The following is a 13,979-nucleotide window of genomic DNA, read 5'->3' as shown; positions in this document are numbered from 1 at the left end:
ACAACCTTGTGCACAAGTAGGCTTATCTTTGTTCCTTTGGTAAGATGTTGGCATGTGCAAATATCTGCACCGTATAGAAAATAGGAGTGTGGGTGGAGAAACTGACTTGAAATGATAATCAGAAGGCTGCAGGAGGAGAAGTGTGTGGGATTTGTGTTCAGCACACTTATTAAATGATCTCCATGCACTTTACAAACAGAGACAGTGTAGACCTCTTCATACAGAGCCAACAGAGCCCACCAAGACAGGCAGAGACCTGGAGCAGGACCAGGACCAGGGTGGACAGCCATGGCCTCAGCAGGACCAACCCAACAATATTAAACACATGGGGACAGCAGCATCTAGTGGTGAGAGTGAAGAACTACATAGACTTGGCCCACTAGCACAAAAAGTACACAACATTTACTATGACAAGTGCAAAAATCCGCAGATAATAATAAGAGGAAGAAGGAAACAGTATAGATGATGATCCCAACAGTGTCCAGATGTCCTCGTCCCGTCTTGTCCTGTTGTGGGGTCTGCTGTGTGTCTCTGCTGTGTGTCCCTGCTGTGTGTCTCTGCTGTGTGTCTCTGCTGTGTGTCCCTGCTGTGTGTCTCTGCTGTGTGTCTCTGCTGTGTGTGGGCAGCACCTGGACTCTTCCAGCAGGATGTTCTGGAACATTTGTATCAGTGCTTTCACTTTCACTTTTGATTTTATTTATTATCAGCTATAGGTCAGCTAATTGGAGGTAACAGTGCTGCATTGATATATAATTGTCTGAATCATATATATAGGCTATAGGTATATATATCCTTTTTTTACTCTGTTGATTGTGATTTCTGATATTAAAGGGATAGTAGCATTTTTTAAAAGTGGGGTTGTATGATCTACAAATAGCCCCTAAGTACTTTAATTGCAGTAGAAGACTCTCTGCACTCCTCCCGTTAGCAACGCCAGCCTGCACTCTGAGGGGCTGGAAAAAATAATATTATAGTGAACAATGGAACTGTGTATTTTTTTTCAGGTAAAACCTCTTTTAGGCCGTGAAAATAGGCCGTTTCTTTGGGTCTGTTCACAACACTGTATGTTGTAAATCTCTGGGCAGGGCTATGGGCTGGCGTTGCTAACGGGAGGAGTGCAGAGAGTCTTCTACTGCAATTAAAGTACTTAGGGGCTATTTGTAGATAATACAACCCCACTTAAAAAAAAATGTTACTATCCCTCCTACTTTACTGTTTCTTTGTTCTTTGTTCTTTGTTTATGTGGGCTCTTGTTTTTGAAAAGCATTTGCTGATATTTACCTATTTCCTGTGGTACATAGAAACAGAGTGGCAACTTGTCAACAAAAATAAAAACAGTAGAAATGGTAGAACCTTCCAATCCGGCCCTTTTCTTTAGTCTTCAGGATTTAGGAGAAAACCTCTGTCAGACCTCTGAAGATGAACTAAGTGGGATTTTTCCTTTTTAGTTGCATCCCATAATGTTCCCATCAGTCCTCATAGGGTTCCATTCACTCTTATCTAACTGTGGGTCGTACTCCAAGTGGTCCCATATTGAGCTGTGGCCTTTTCTTCCTGCAGCTTTAGATATCGACAAGAAAACTCTAACTAAGCGGCTGTTATCTGACTGAACTTTAGTTTGAGTTAGTTTTACATTGTCCATTGTTGATTTTATTTAGTTTTTATATTTATTTCAGTTTACTAAATAGTCTTGACTATAATAACCCTGGTACTGGCCTGAGATGCTGCAGCTACAGGAGAGCTGCATGGGGACCAGACTCTGCCAGACTATAGAGGACAAACACTGCTGGGTGTTATATGAGAGGTTGTGGACACTTTTTAGATGCGAGGCGAGCATGTGGATTTGGTCCTGCAGTGTTTTTACCTGAGAGTCGCTGTTGTGAACCTTCACAGACTCCATGAAATGATGTCTTCCTCCTAAATATTTGGTCACATGTTCAATTTTTCTTATGGTTTCCAAGCAACAAGGGGTGGCTCAACTTGCCATATACTCAAATTACCCCAGTCTCCTGTATAGTGGATGAAGTGTATGTGTAAGACATGTGGTAGGTAGCTCAGCTTCAGTGCAGCCAGCTGACCTCACACATGTATAACTTCTATCTTGCAGTTCCCTCCTGTTGTCCTTTTGGCTCAAATTGACCCAACCTGTTTCCTTCCTCCATCCTTCCTTCCTTTCCTTCTTCCTTCTTTCCACAATCCTTCCTTCCTTCCTTCCTTGACCTAATCTGTTCCTTCCCTCCATTTTTCTTTCCTTCCTTCAGTCCTTCGTCCTTATTTCTTCTTCCTTCCTTTTTGACCCAATCTGTTCCCTCCCTCCATCTAACTTACTTTTTCCCTTCCTTCTTTCCTCCCATCTCTCACTTCATCCTTCTTTCCTTCCTTCCTTCTTTCCCTTTGTCCTTCCTGCCTGCCTGCCTGCCTTCCTTTTTCCCGTCATCCTTCCTTCCTTCCCTTCGTCCTTCTTTCCTTCCTTTTTTCCCCTTCGTCCTTCCTTCTTTCCCTTTGTCCGTCCTTCCTTCCTTCCTTCTTTCCTTCCTTTTTCCCTTTGTCCTTCCTTCTTTCCCTTTGTTCCTCCTTCCTTCCTTCCTTCCTTCCCTCCTTCCTTGACCCAGGAGGACAACAGGAGGGTTGATTTGGAGGACTACGGGACAAGGGACTGAAGTGGACTGAGGAGAAGAGCTGGGAGCAGAATGGGGCAGGGGGGAGAGGCGGAGGAGAAGTGAGGGGCTCCGCTACTTCCGCACCATGTGAGCCGCTGTGACTGAAGCTCATTTGCTCCAGAGCAGCATCCTGCATCCCTGAGCAGCAGCAGCAGCAGCAGCAGCAGCGGCATTAACAGCAGCGGCAGCGACGCTTCCACCCGCACCGCCAGACACCGAGAGGCAGCGAGAGGCAGTCCAGTACCGCAGGGGGGCTCCCAGACCCCCCAGTCCCGACATGATGCAGCCTGCGGACGTGGCGCCGTCTCTGCTGCTGCTCGCGGGGATCGTGGGGCTGAGTCACGTGACCCGCAGAGTGTCGTCCAGGGTCCTCGCGGGCACCGGCCTCACCGTTTACGCGGTGGAGCTCGTGTCCACCTTCCAGCTGTGCACCTGCACTCACGAGCTCCGGCTGCTGTCGGAGGTGGGCGGGATCGAGTACCGTCTCGCGCTCACGCTGACGTACCTGGCGGCCGTGGTGCACGCGCTCACCTTCAGCGGCGCCACGGGCAACCCGTCCGCTGCGCTCGAGCACGCGTACCACGCCAGGATCTCGCGCGGGTGCGCCCTGCGCAGGATCGCGTGCCAGTTCGCCGCGGCCGCCGCGTCGCGCGCCGCGGTGCCGCTGATGTGGGGTATCGGACTGTCCAGACTGCACGTGCGGCATAAGCTGCTGGGGTACCGCTGCGTCAGCCCCGTGCACGCGCCGCTGCCGCAGGCCGCCGCCGTGGAGCTCGCGTGCGCCTTTGCGGTACAAACTGCTGTCACGCACACGCGCTCGGTGGAGGAGAAATACCGCGTGCACGTGGTAGCCGCGGTCATCGCGACAGTGGTGTATGCAGGTGAGATGTTGTTGTTCATGTCAGCTGTGTAGTGTAACTGCTCCTTTATTTACAGCATGTAGGCCAGACCTTTTTCTGCCCTGCAAAGGCAAAGTGCACGCTCTGCATGTTTTCCCTTTTTTTTTTTTTTTTTGACCAATCAAAAGTGTAAAGGCATATTCTCTTCAGTCTGGTAGAATTTGATATTGGTACTGCTAAAATGTGTCTGTGAAACCAAGGCAAAGTGCAGTATCTGCAAAGAGTACTGCACTCCCTACATCCCATAATTTACTCTATGATTCTATTGGAGTAAAACCAAGGCAAAGTGCAGTATCTGCCATAAAACGGTCAAAATTGGTCAGAAAGACAAACTACAAAATACATTTAATTCAGTCCACCTTTATCTAATCAGTTATAGACTTTATAGTAGTTCATCATTTGATGCTTAAACCTGACAATGAAAAACACAAAAAGCTGTTTTTCTCAGTTTGCCATTTTAACAGATACTGCACTTTGCCTTTGTATGGGCACTTTTGCTTTTCCATTTTTGAACAGATATTGCAAAAAAAAAAAAAAAAGAATTCACTGAAAATAAGTGATTTTTCATATGCTGTTTAATTTGTTTGTATACTAAGTTATTATTGATGAATATCATTCCACGATCAGGTCCTATAAACATGAGGTGTGTTTTTACCATGGTCCCGTCTCAACCATATCCCACAGTACATGGTACAGTTGAGACACCTATTGAAATCCATGATGACTGAACATCAATTGTAAATGCAAGAAACTTAAAAAAAAAAAATGAAGATATTTAAATATAAATTAATTCCTCTTTATTAAAATTTAAAACAATGGAATATTATTGTATTATTACAGTAATATAAATATTATTATTATAATATTAATAATATTAATATAACACTGTTCAGGTATCTCAATTTCCCCATTTTCTTTGTTTTTTGGTCTTACTATGACTTCTAACATGTTATTAGCCTACACTGCAGTGATGTGATGTAATAGAACTCTATCAGGGTACATTGTGTCTCAACTGTAGCCTACCCCGCTGACCACTTTGTGTATTTCTCTAGATTGTGCAGTGACCTAACATGTTGGGATAGCATGAAATATGTGAGTTTTTAGGGCACAAAATAACGTTTGTAATGATGTAAGTTATGTGTGATGGTCACAAAAGGATAATAAGATATTCGTTGTGGAAGGGACATGGTAAAGTGAAATCCTTACCCTAGTAAAAAGACTTTTGCTGATATCTTTTGACTGGAGAAGCTAAAACTCTTCAAATTTTCCACAACCAAAGAGGATGCTGCTAACATGCATGTGCTGAGTAAAAATGGTGGCTCAGCCTTGCAGTGCTGGCAAGATATTAAGGGTGTTTCAACTATGTCTCAACTATACTCACTCCACCCTACCGATGCTGAAAACTATAGGATAGGACGGAGAGAGTGATGTTTCAGTATAAAACCACACCTCTCTTCTCTGCTCTACCAGTCAACAGATCAACTAAAGCCATCAGTTACATCTGTACAGTCTGTCTACTAACAGTTAACAGGATATTGGTGATATTTCATTCGTCTTTGCTGAATATTGAAATGCTCAACCAATGCCCAGCAAAATGTATATAAGCAATAGATGACCAGTAAACCATTTGACAGTCAGTAGGAGACCAGGGGCTGCTACAGTCTCTCTGCATGTCTTAAATAAATACATCTATGTAAGTCACTCTTTGATCAAATCATCTGCAAAATGATGTGAACATGTAGCTGTGGTTTCACCATGTGTGTGTGTGTGTGTGTCCAGGGGGCAGTGTGACCGGAGCAGTGTTTAATCCAGCCTTGGCCTTCTCCACTCAGTTCCCGTGCAGTGGACACTCCTTCCTGGAGTACTGTGTGGTGTACTGGCTGGGCCCGCTGCTGGGTGAGACTACTCATGTGTTTCCTCCAATCAGAAAGAACAAGAATACCTTTAGTTACAAACTATATGCACTTTGCACAGTGTGTACTCTTGTGTAGGGTTGCAAAGCGGCGGAAACTTTCCAGAAACTTTCCATGGGAACTTAAAGCAGAAGTAAGCGGAATGTTTGTGTTAATATAAGTCTTAAATAGTTCTATCTTCCGACAGCAATCACTTACATAGAGTGTTTGGTCTGAAACACGGGTCTGTCAGTCACTCTGCTCTGCTGTAAGCCGAGGAGAAAACTTTCCTTGTATCCTACTACCTTTATCCAATGAGGAGAGAGAACGGCATAAAGGGGCAGCCAAGGGATGCGCCTGAATGTGGTGACGTAGGGACGAGGACCAATAGATCCATGACGAGGGCGCGGGCTGCTAACTAATGAAGTTAGCCAAATTTTTTTTGGAAATATTCCAAATTGGAAACTTCCCATGGGAATTATGGGAATTAACTGGAAATTGGGGGTAATTTATACAAACTGTATCATCCAAACATAAATACTATATAAAAAAAAAATAATAATAATAATAAAAAAAACATATATATATATGTATAAATGCTGTATACTGTTTGATCTGTCCTGTTATTGCGTTGTATTTCAATGTGACCTGCCAAGGGACTACAGATGCAAATGATCTTAAAGCTATAATCTGGTGCAGTGCATCAAATGGCAACATTTATGTTTGAACTGTACACTGTCCCTTTTAAATAAATTAAAATTGAATTGAAATGTAAATATTTAGTTGTGTCATAAGCAGACATCCATGCAAAATAGTACAATTAAAAAAACATGACATTTCAATAGATTTATTTGTGAGTAGAACTTTATCAAGTTTTAATTTTACTAAGTAAAATATTACTCCCCCCCCCTGCATGTGATTGAGGAATAGCATATAGATATTCAAGTGTAGGCTACTTGCATTAAATCTGGTTGTTTTAGCCAAGATTATGCTACAATATATTTTCCCCAACTATATTTAAGTTCCCTGTTAAGGGCCAACCTTCAATTTGGTAATTTTTTGATTTATTCCCGTTTATTCCCATATATTCCCGTTAATTCCCATGGAAAGTTTCCAACTTGGAAAATTCCCAGAATTTTGCAACCTTGTGTCAGTTCCAGCACATTAGTATCAGACACAAAAGCACTTATTATAGAACAGCTGTTGCAGCTGTTCCTACACAGAAAAGATACCAAGAAAAACAGAGTGATGGTGTCAGTGCTGTGTCCACTTAGAGGATTGTTTTTCTAAATACAACTCTATATATCCCATTTAGTTGTGTATTAAGGTTGTTTTCTGCACTGAGGCGGGTGGACATTCACTTCTCTCCAGAATGTCTGTGTCCTCCTCTCTCCAGCGCAGCAGGTTGGGACTTAGATTTACTACACTTCAAGTCCAGTAAGCCCGTCAGTACCCTGGGAACTCAGTTCATCGCTGACACTCTTTATGAGGCAAATATGTCTAACATGGTATGGTTTGCATTGTTCTTTAGTTTGACAGGACTGCAGTGGATGTGAGGGTCTAAGGACAGAGGATGTTGTTACGATGCCATGTAAAGCACTTTGAGACAAACTGTTTGTAAAAACGGGCTATACAAATAAAATTGCCTTGCCTTGCCTTGCAGTGCAAGGAGGAGAGGATTCCTTGTCTGTAGCCCTGATTCAGACAGACAGCAGGACGGAAGTAAATGAATTCCAGTGAAGCAAAATGAGGATTATAGCTGCTGCGCAGCAATGGGTCGGGTCCGGGCTACTTTTGGGCAAATTTAGGCAATTCTGAGAGCAACAAACAGGAGAATAGGAAGACAGGACAGTTAACCTTATAATGTTCAATTTGCATTAGTTGAGGATTGAACCCACAACCTCGGGAACCAAAGACCGGTGTCTATCGCACTGAGCTAATTGACAAGTGGCAGTTCAACAGTGGCTTCACAAATTGAGTAAGCCATTCACTGTCATGCAGGCAGATTTGAAACCACAGTAAAAAGAGGTAAAATAATGATATGTATTTGTTAAACATCTACTGTGACTCTAAGATGTTAGGAGCCTTCGCACATGGTCCAGTCCAAGCTATTTGGATTTTTAAATTTAGAGGCTTGCTGTGATGCCACCATTAGGACAATTGTCTTGTGTTTCGTGTTGAGGACATCTGACATTTTGATCTGTCATCATCATCATCACCCTTGCTGGGTCTCGAACCCACAGCCTCTGACACCAAGAACCAGCTCTTAACTCGCTGAGCTAATTAGCTGGTAGTGAGACCTGCTGTGTAGCTTCATTTATCCACTCAGGGAGTCAGTGTCCGGAAAGCTGTTGTCAAGCCAGATTTCGAAAATGGTCAAAATGTCAGAAATTCTGTTATCTAAACAAAAATCTGATAATACATAAATTGCATCTAGACAGCATGGAAATGTTGGTGATTTGTTTTTAATAATAAGTGTTTTGCTTCATAAGAGAAAATATGATGTTTATAAATTCCACTCTCACATTGACTGCAGTTGTTCCCATGAGAGCAGAATTCAAAATGTTCTAGAAAATTCAGTTTTTGAGATACAATTCTGATATTTGCCAAACTTCATCAACCATGACTCCAGAATATTCTCTTTTTTTTCAGGAAGATTGAACATGTATTTAGCAGGAATTGGATGGTATATGTTTACAGTACTGTTTACAGTCAAACGTTTTCATGCACTGTAGGCTCAATTTTTGATTAATCAAAAATCCGAGAAACAAGTTTTGTGGAGGACAGTCTGGAGATGCTCTGTAGCAATTTTGGTGACAATTGAGCAAAAATTGTGGGAGGAGATACATTTTAAAAGTTTTACAGTTATTGAAAAAAACAGAGTGATGGACTTCATAATTTGTAATGAGTTTAAGTGGACAAAAGTTTCAGCGGTATCTGGGCTACATTGTGGTGAAGTTTCAAAATTGTAGCATCTACCGTTGGTTTGGTAGGAATTTTTAAAGTTTTTAAATTTAAACGCTTATTGTGCCCCCCCTAGGAGGGGGAGGCACATGTCCTTGGAGTTGAGTAAATCTGGCATGGGGTTGGATGCTTCTGTGAAGTTTGGTGAGTTTTCGCCCATGGGAAGTATGACTTCCTTGGAAGAAGAAGAAGAAGAAGAAGAAGAAGAAGAAGAAGAAGAAGAAGAAGAAGAAGAAGATTATAGCTGCTGCGCAGCGATGGGTCGGGTCCGGGCTAATTTTGGCAAATTCTGAGCAACAAACAGGAGAATAGGAAGACAAGACAGTTGACCTTATAATGTTCAATTTGTATCAGTTGAGGATTGAACCCACAACCTCGTGAACCAAAGACCATTGTCTATCGCACTGAGCTAATTGACAAGTGGCAGTGCGACAGTGGCTTCACAAATTGAGTAAGCCATTCACTGTTGTGTAGGCAGATTTGAAACCACAGTAAAAAGAAAAATCAGTTTTTGAGGTAAAATAATGATATGTATTTGTTAAACATCTACTGTGACTCTAAGATGTTAGGAGCCTTCGCACATGGTCCAGTCCAAGCTATTTGGATTTTTAATTTTAGAGGCTTGCTGTGATGCCACCATTAGGACAATTGTCTTGTGTTTCATGTTGAGGACATCTCACATTTTGATCTGTCATCATCATCATCACCCTTGCTGGGTCTCGAACTCACAATCTCTGACACCAAGAACCAGCTCCTAACTCGCTGAGCTAATTGGCTGGTAGAGAGACCTGCTGTGTAGCTTCATTTATCCACTCAGGTGAGTCAGTGCCCGGGCAGCTGTTGTGATGAAATGGTCAAAATGTCATAAATTCAGTCATCTAAACAAAAATCTGATAATACATAAATTGCATCTTGACAGCATGGAAATGTTGGTGATTTGTTTTTAATGATAAGTGTTTTGCTTCATAAGAGAAAATCTGATGTTTATAAATTCCACTCTCACATTGACTGCAGTTGTTCCCATGAGAGCAGAATTCAAAATGTTCTCAAAAAATCAGTTTTTGAGATAAAATTCTGATATTTGCCAAACTTCATCAACCATGACTCCAGAATATTGTCATTTTTTTTCAGGAAGATTGAAAATGTATTTATCAAGAATTTGATGGTATTTGTTTACAGTAGTGTTTACAGTCAAACGTTTTCATGCACTGTAGGCTCAATTTTTGCTTAATCAAAAATCCGAGAAACAAGTTTTGTTGAGGACGGTCTGGAGATGCTCTGTAGCAAGTTTAATGTCAATTGAGCAAAAATTGTGGGAGGAGATACATTTTAAAAGTTTTACAGTTATTGAAAAAAACAGAGTGATGGACTTCATAATTTGTAATAAGTTTAAGTGGACAAAAGTTTCAGCAGTATTGAGGCTACATTGTGGTGAAGTTTCAACACTGTAGCATCTACCGTTGGTTTGGTAGGAATTTTTAAAGTTTTTAAATTTAAACGCTTATTGTGCCCCCCCCTAGGAGGGGGGGGCACATGTCCTTGGAGTTGAGTGAATCTGGCATGGGACTGAACCTTTGTGCAAAGTTTGGTGACTTTTCACCCATGGGAAGTATGACTTTGAAGAAGAAAGAAGAAGAAGATTATAGCTGCTGCGCAGCGATGGGTCGGGTCCGGGCTACTTTTGGGCAAATTTAGGCAATTCTGAGCAACAAACAGGAGAATAGGAAGGCAAGACAGTTGACCTTATAATGTTCAATTTGCATCAGTTGAGGATTGAACCCACAACCTCAGGAACCAAAGACCATTGTCTATCGCACTGAGCTAATTGACAAGTGGCAGATCAACAGTGGCTTCACAAATTGAGTAAGCCATTCACTGTCGTGTAGGCAGATTTGAAACCACAGTAAAAAGAAAAATCAGTTTTTGAGGTAAAATAATGATATTTGTCAAACATCTACTATGAGTCTAAGATGTTAGGAGCCTTCGCGCATGGACCAGTCCAAGCTATTTTTTTTTTTTTAATTTAGAGGCTTGCTGTGATGCCACCATTAGGACAATTGTCTTGTGTTTCATATTGAGGTCAACTGACGTTTTGATCTGTCATCATCACCATCACCCTTGATGGGTCTCGAACTCACAACCTCTGACACCAAGAACCAGCTCCTAACTCGCTGAGCTAATTGGCTAGTAGGGAGACCTGCTGTGTAGCTTCATTTATCCACTCAGGGAGTCAGTGCCCAGGCAGCTGTTGTCAAGGCAGATTTCAGAAAGTCAGAAATTCTATTATCTAAACAAAAATCTGTTAATACATAAATTGCATTTAGACAGCAAAACAGCTTAAGGACATGTGACATTTTGATCCGTCATCATCATCATCATCATCACCCTTGCTGGGTCTTGAACTCACAATCTCTGACACCAAGAACGAGCTCCTAACTCACTGAGCTAATTGACTGGTAGTGAGACATGCTGTGTAGCTTCATTTATCCACTCAGGTGAGCCAGTGCCCGGGCAGCTGTTGTGATGAAATGGTCAAAATGTCAATAATTCAGTCATCTAAACAAAAATCTGATAATACATAAATTGCATCTTGACAGCATGGAAATGTTGGTGATTTGTTTTTAATGATAAGTGTTTTGCTTCATAAGAGAAAATCTGATGTTTATAAATTCCACTCTCACATTGACTGCAGTGGTTCCCATGAGAGTAGAATTCAAAATGTTCTCAAAAATTCAGTTTTTGAGTTAAAATTCTGATATTTGCCAAACTTCATCAACCATGACTCCAGAATATTGTCATTTTTTTTCAGGAAGATTGAAAATGTATTTATCAAGAATTTGATGGTATATGTTTACAGTACTGTTTGCAGTCAAACGTTTTCATGCACTGTTGGCTCAATTTTTGCTTAATCAAAAATCCGAGAAACAAGTTTTGTGGAGGACGGTCTGGAGATGCTCTGTAGCTAGTTTGGTGTCAATTGAGCAAAAATTGTGGGAGGAGATACATTTTAAAAGTTTTACAGTTATTGAAAAAAACAGAGTGATGGACTTCATAATTTGTAATAAGTTTAAGTGGACAAAAGTTTCAGCAGTATTGAGGCTACATTGTGGTGAAGTTTCAACACTGTAGCATCTACCGTTGGTTTGGTAGGAATTTTTAAAGTTTTTAAATTTAAACGCTTATTGTGCCCCCCCTAGGAGGGGGGGGCACATGTCCTTGGAGTTGAGTGAATCTGGCATGGGACTGAACCTTTGTGCAAAGTTTGGTGAGTTTTCGCCCATGGGAAGTATGACTTCCTTGGAAGAAGAAAGAAAGAAAGAAAGAAAGAAAGAAAGAAAGAAGAAGAAGAAGAATTCCTAGGAATACAATAGTGTCCTGTCAGCTGCGCTGCCCGGACCCTAAAGAAGAAGAAGAAGAAGAAGAATTCCTAGGAATACAATAGTGTCCTGGCAGCTGTGCTGCCCGGACCCTAAAGAGCTCTCTGATGAATATTTGATGAGTCTTTGAGAGCTGAGTCCTCTGCAGATCATCACTGTTCCCTCTGGTTGCCTTCAGGGACAGTTTTTCATCAAGCAGTCTCTGTATTTACCTCTAAAACGGCTCCGTTTCGTAACGTTGTGTTATTATCTCATAGTGTGGTGAATGACAACAATCACAACTTGTCCACCAGAGCGTTGTGGAGTTTTGGGATTTTGTATTTGATGAGTTTGATGAGGGAAACCAAGAAATTCCTTTAGCCTCCGTAGCGTAGCTCTGAGCAGCTCACGGCTCTGCTCCGCCGTTCTAAAAACAGCTTGCACCGACAATTAAAGGTAACAAACCTACTGCTATGACTATAGGGATTACGGCAATGGGCCAATTTGCCAAAATGTTGAACTATCCCTTTAACTTTATGATTGTATAATGCCTGTTTGTATTCTCCTCTACATGTTGACTCACCCACAAAACAACATTTCTGGTTGTTGAAACCATTGACACATCTGATAAGTATCATGTTGTATTCTATCTTTTACATCATCTCTTATATAAATACAGTAGGAGGATTCTTTATTTTGTAAATATATTTCTGCTCCACTTGTATTTTTGAACAGTTTGGTTCATGTGACATAATAATGAGTCAAAGGCTGTGTAAAGACACAATGGAGTGTGACAATAATCCATCTTTACATCTTTACTTCTTGACATTCTTAGGATGTGGTGATGCTGTTGACTTCTTATGGAATATTAAAGCCATGTTCCTGTTGTTGCTGCTGTAGGTATGATGACCTCAGTGCTTCTGTTTGATAAAATCCTTCCTCTGTTGTCTGGGAAACCACCGTCTCCTCACCTCCCTCTGGAGACCAAGAAGAAGATCTGAGCGCTGCAGGGAGGACGGGAGGACTGTGAGCCTGCTCTGCACTACCTTCAAACAGGCAGAGTTTAGAAATAAATGACTTTATAGAAAAATGTATTTCATTTGACTGATGAGATATTTGTTTTAATTGGATTATACACATGAGTGAAGAGAACCATGTGCCTCCTTCCTCACTGTTTGCCTGTTTTACAGCACAGAAAAAACACTATGAACATAACAATGTTTAGTAGCCTATATAGATTTTGTCATTGCTTTTCATTATGAGAGAAAGACTGAGTTTACTGAGTTTATTTTGCAGCTAGTCACTGTTATTATCCCTCACAAGTGTCCAACTGTTGTTGACCATGTTGTGTGTATTTGTGTCACTGAGGTATGATGATGCACACAAGAGAGGAACAGAACAGTGGACTGCAGTTCTGTCATTATCCAAGAGCACATATTTCTATCTCCAGACACTCATCTCAGATTCTGTAAAGCAGGGACATACATAGGTGATTTTTGACTTGTCACAACTCAGAAAAAGGACAAGTTTGAATAAATAATCAACCATAGAAAATAGGGTATGGAAAATAACTGTGCTTCCTGACTGGAAAACATCTTCCTGCAGAAGTATTGAACTTCTACTTGTATATTGAGTCAATAATCTTTATTTTTGTGTAACAGAACACTTACTTAAACTATAATGAATTAATTAAATAACAGGAAAATCAATCATGGAAGTTGATGTGAAATCATATGATCATGAAGTTTATTTGAACAGCACTGTCCTGTGCTTTGTATAATTTATGTTTATCCACAAGTTTCCGAACGTCATCTATGGGGGTTTGGTGGAATTGTACGTTTACGTTTCCATGGTTTTCAGTCGTTGTCATAGTTGCGGTAAACGCATGGATCTATTAACGCTGGCTTTTAACACGGATGTCAATTTGTGTGATATCCACTGTTAAAAGCTGCTGTGATGATCCATGCGTTTTACACATTTTCATTGGAAAAAAAAAAAAAAAATCCATGCATTTACCGTGACTATCGAAACGTAAACATAAAATTCCACCGGAAGAGCAAAACCGGCAAAACCGACTTACGTTTTTGACGTTCGGAAAAAAGTGGCCTTTAATGTGACATTCCAGAGCCAAGCACAGTGCAGAGTGTCCATGTAACAGGTGCATTTGTATCTTCTGTACAAACTGATTGACTTGTTGGAATAAAACTG

The 13,979-nt window shown here is 41.2% G+C and overlaps 1 protein-coding gene across 1 annotated transcript; it reads left to right on the top strand.

Moving 5' to 3' along the window:
• Positions 1-2,937: 2,937 nt before the first annotated feature.
• On the top strand, positions 2,938-12,772 carry aqp11 (aquaporin 11; the record flags this gene model as incomplete). The annotated part of the gene is made up of 3 exons (XM_083984872.1): positions 2,938-3,541; positions 5,339-5,455; positions 12,672-12,772. 3 exons carry the CDS (start codon positions 2,938-2,940, stop codon positions 12,770-12,772), a joined length of 822 nt encoding a protein of 273 aa, XP_083840998.1.
• Between the last annotated feature and the right edge of the window lie 1,207 nt (positions 12,773-13,979).

This window comes from Trachurus trachurus (genome assembly GCF_905171665.1).
Source record: "Trachurus trachurus genome assembly, chromosome: 13".
In the NCBI taxonomy this organism is placed as follows: Eukaryota; Metazoa; Chordata; class Actinopteri; order Carangiformes; family Carangidae; genus Trachurus; species Trachurus trachurus.
Note: the sequence above shows the minus strand (reverse complement) of the source record. Positions and strands in the feature narration are given on the sequence as shown.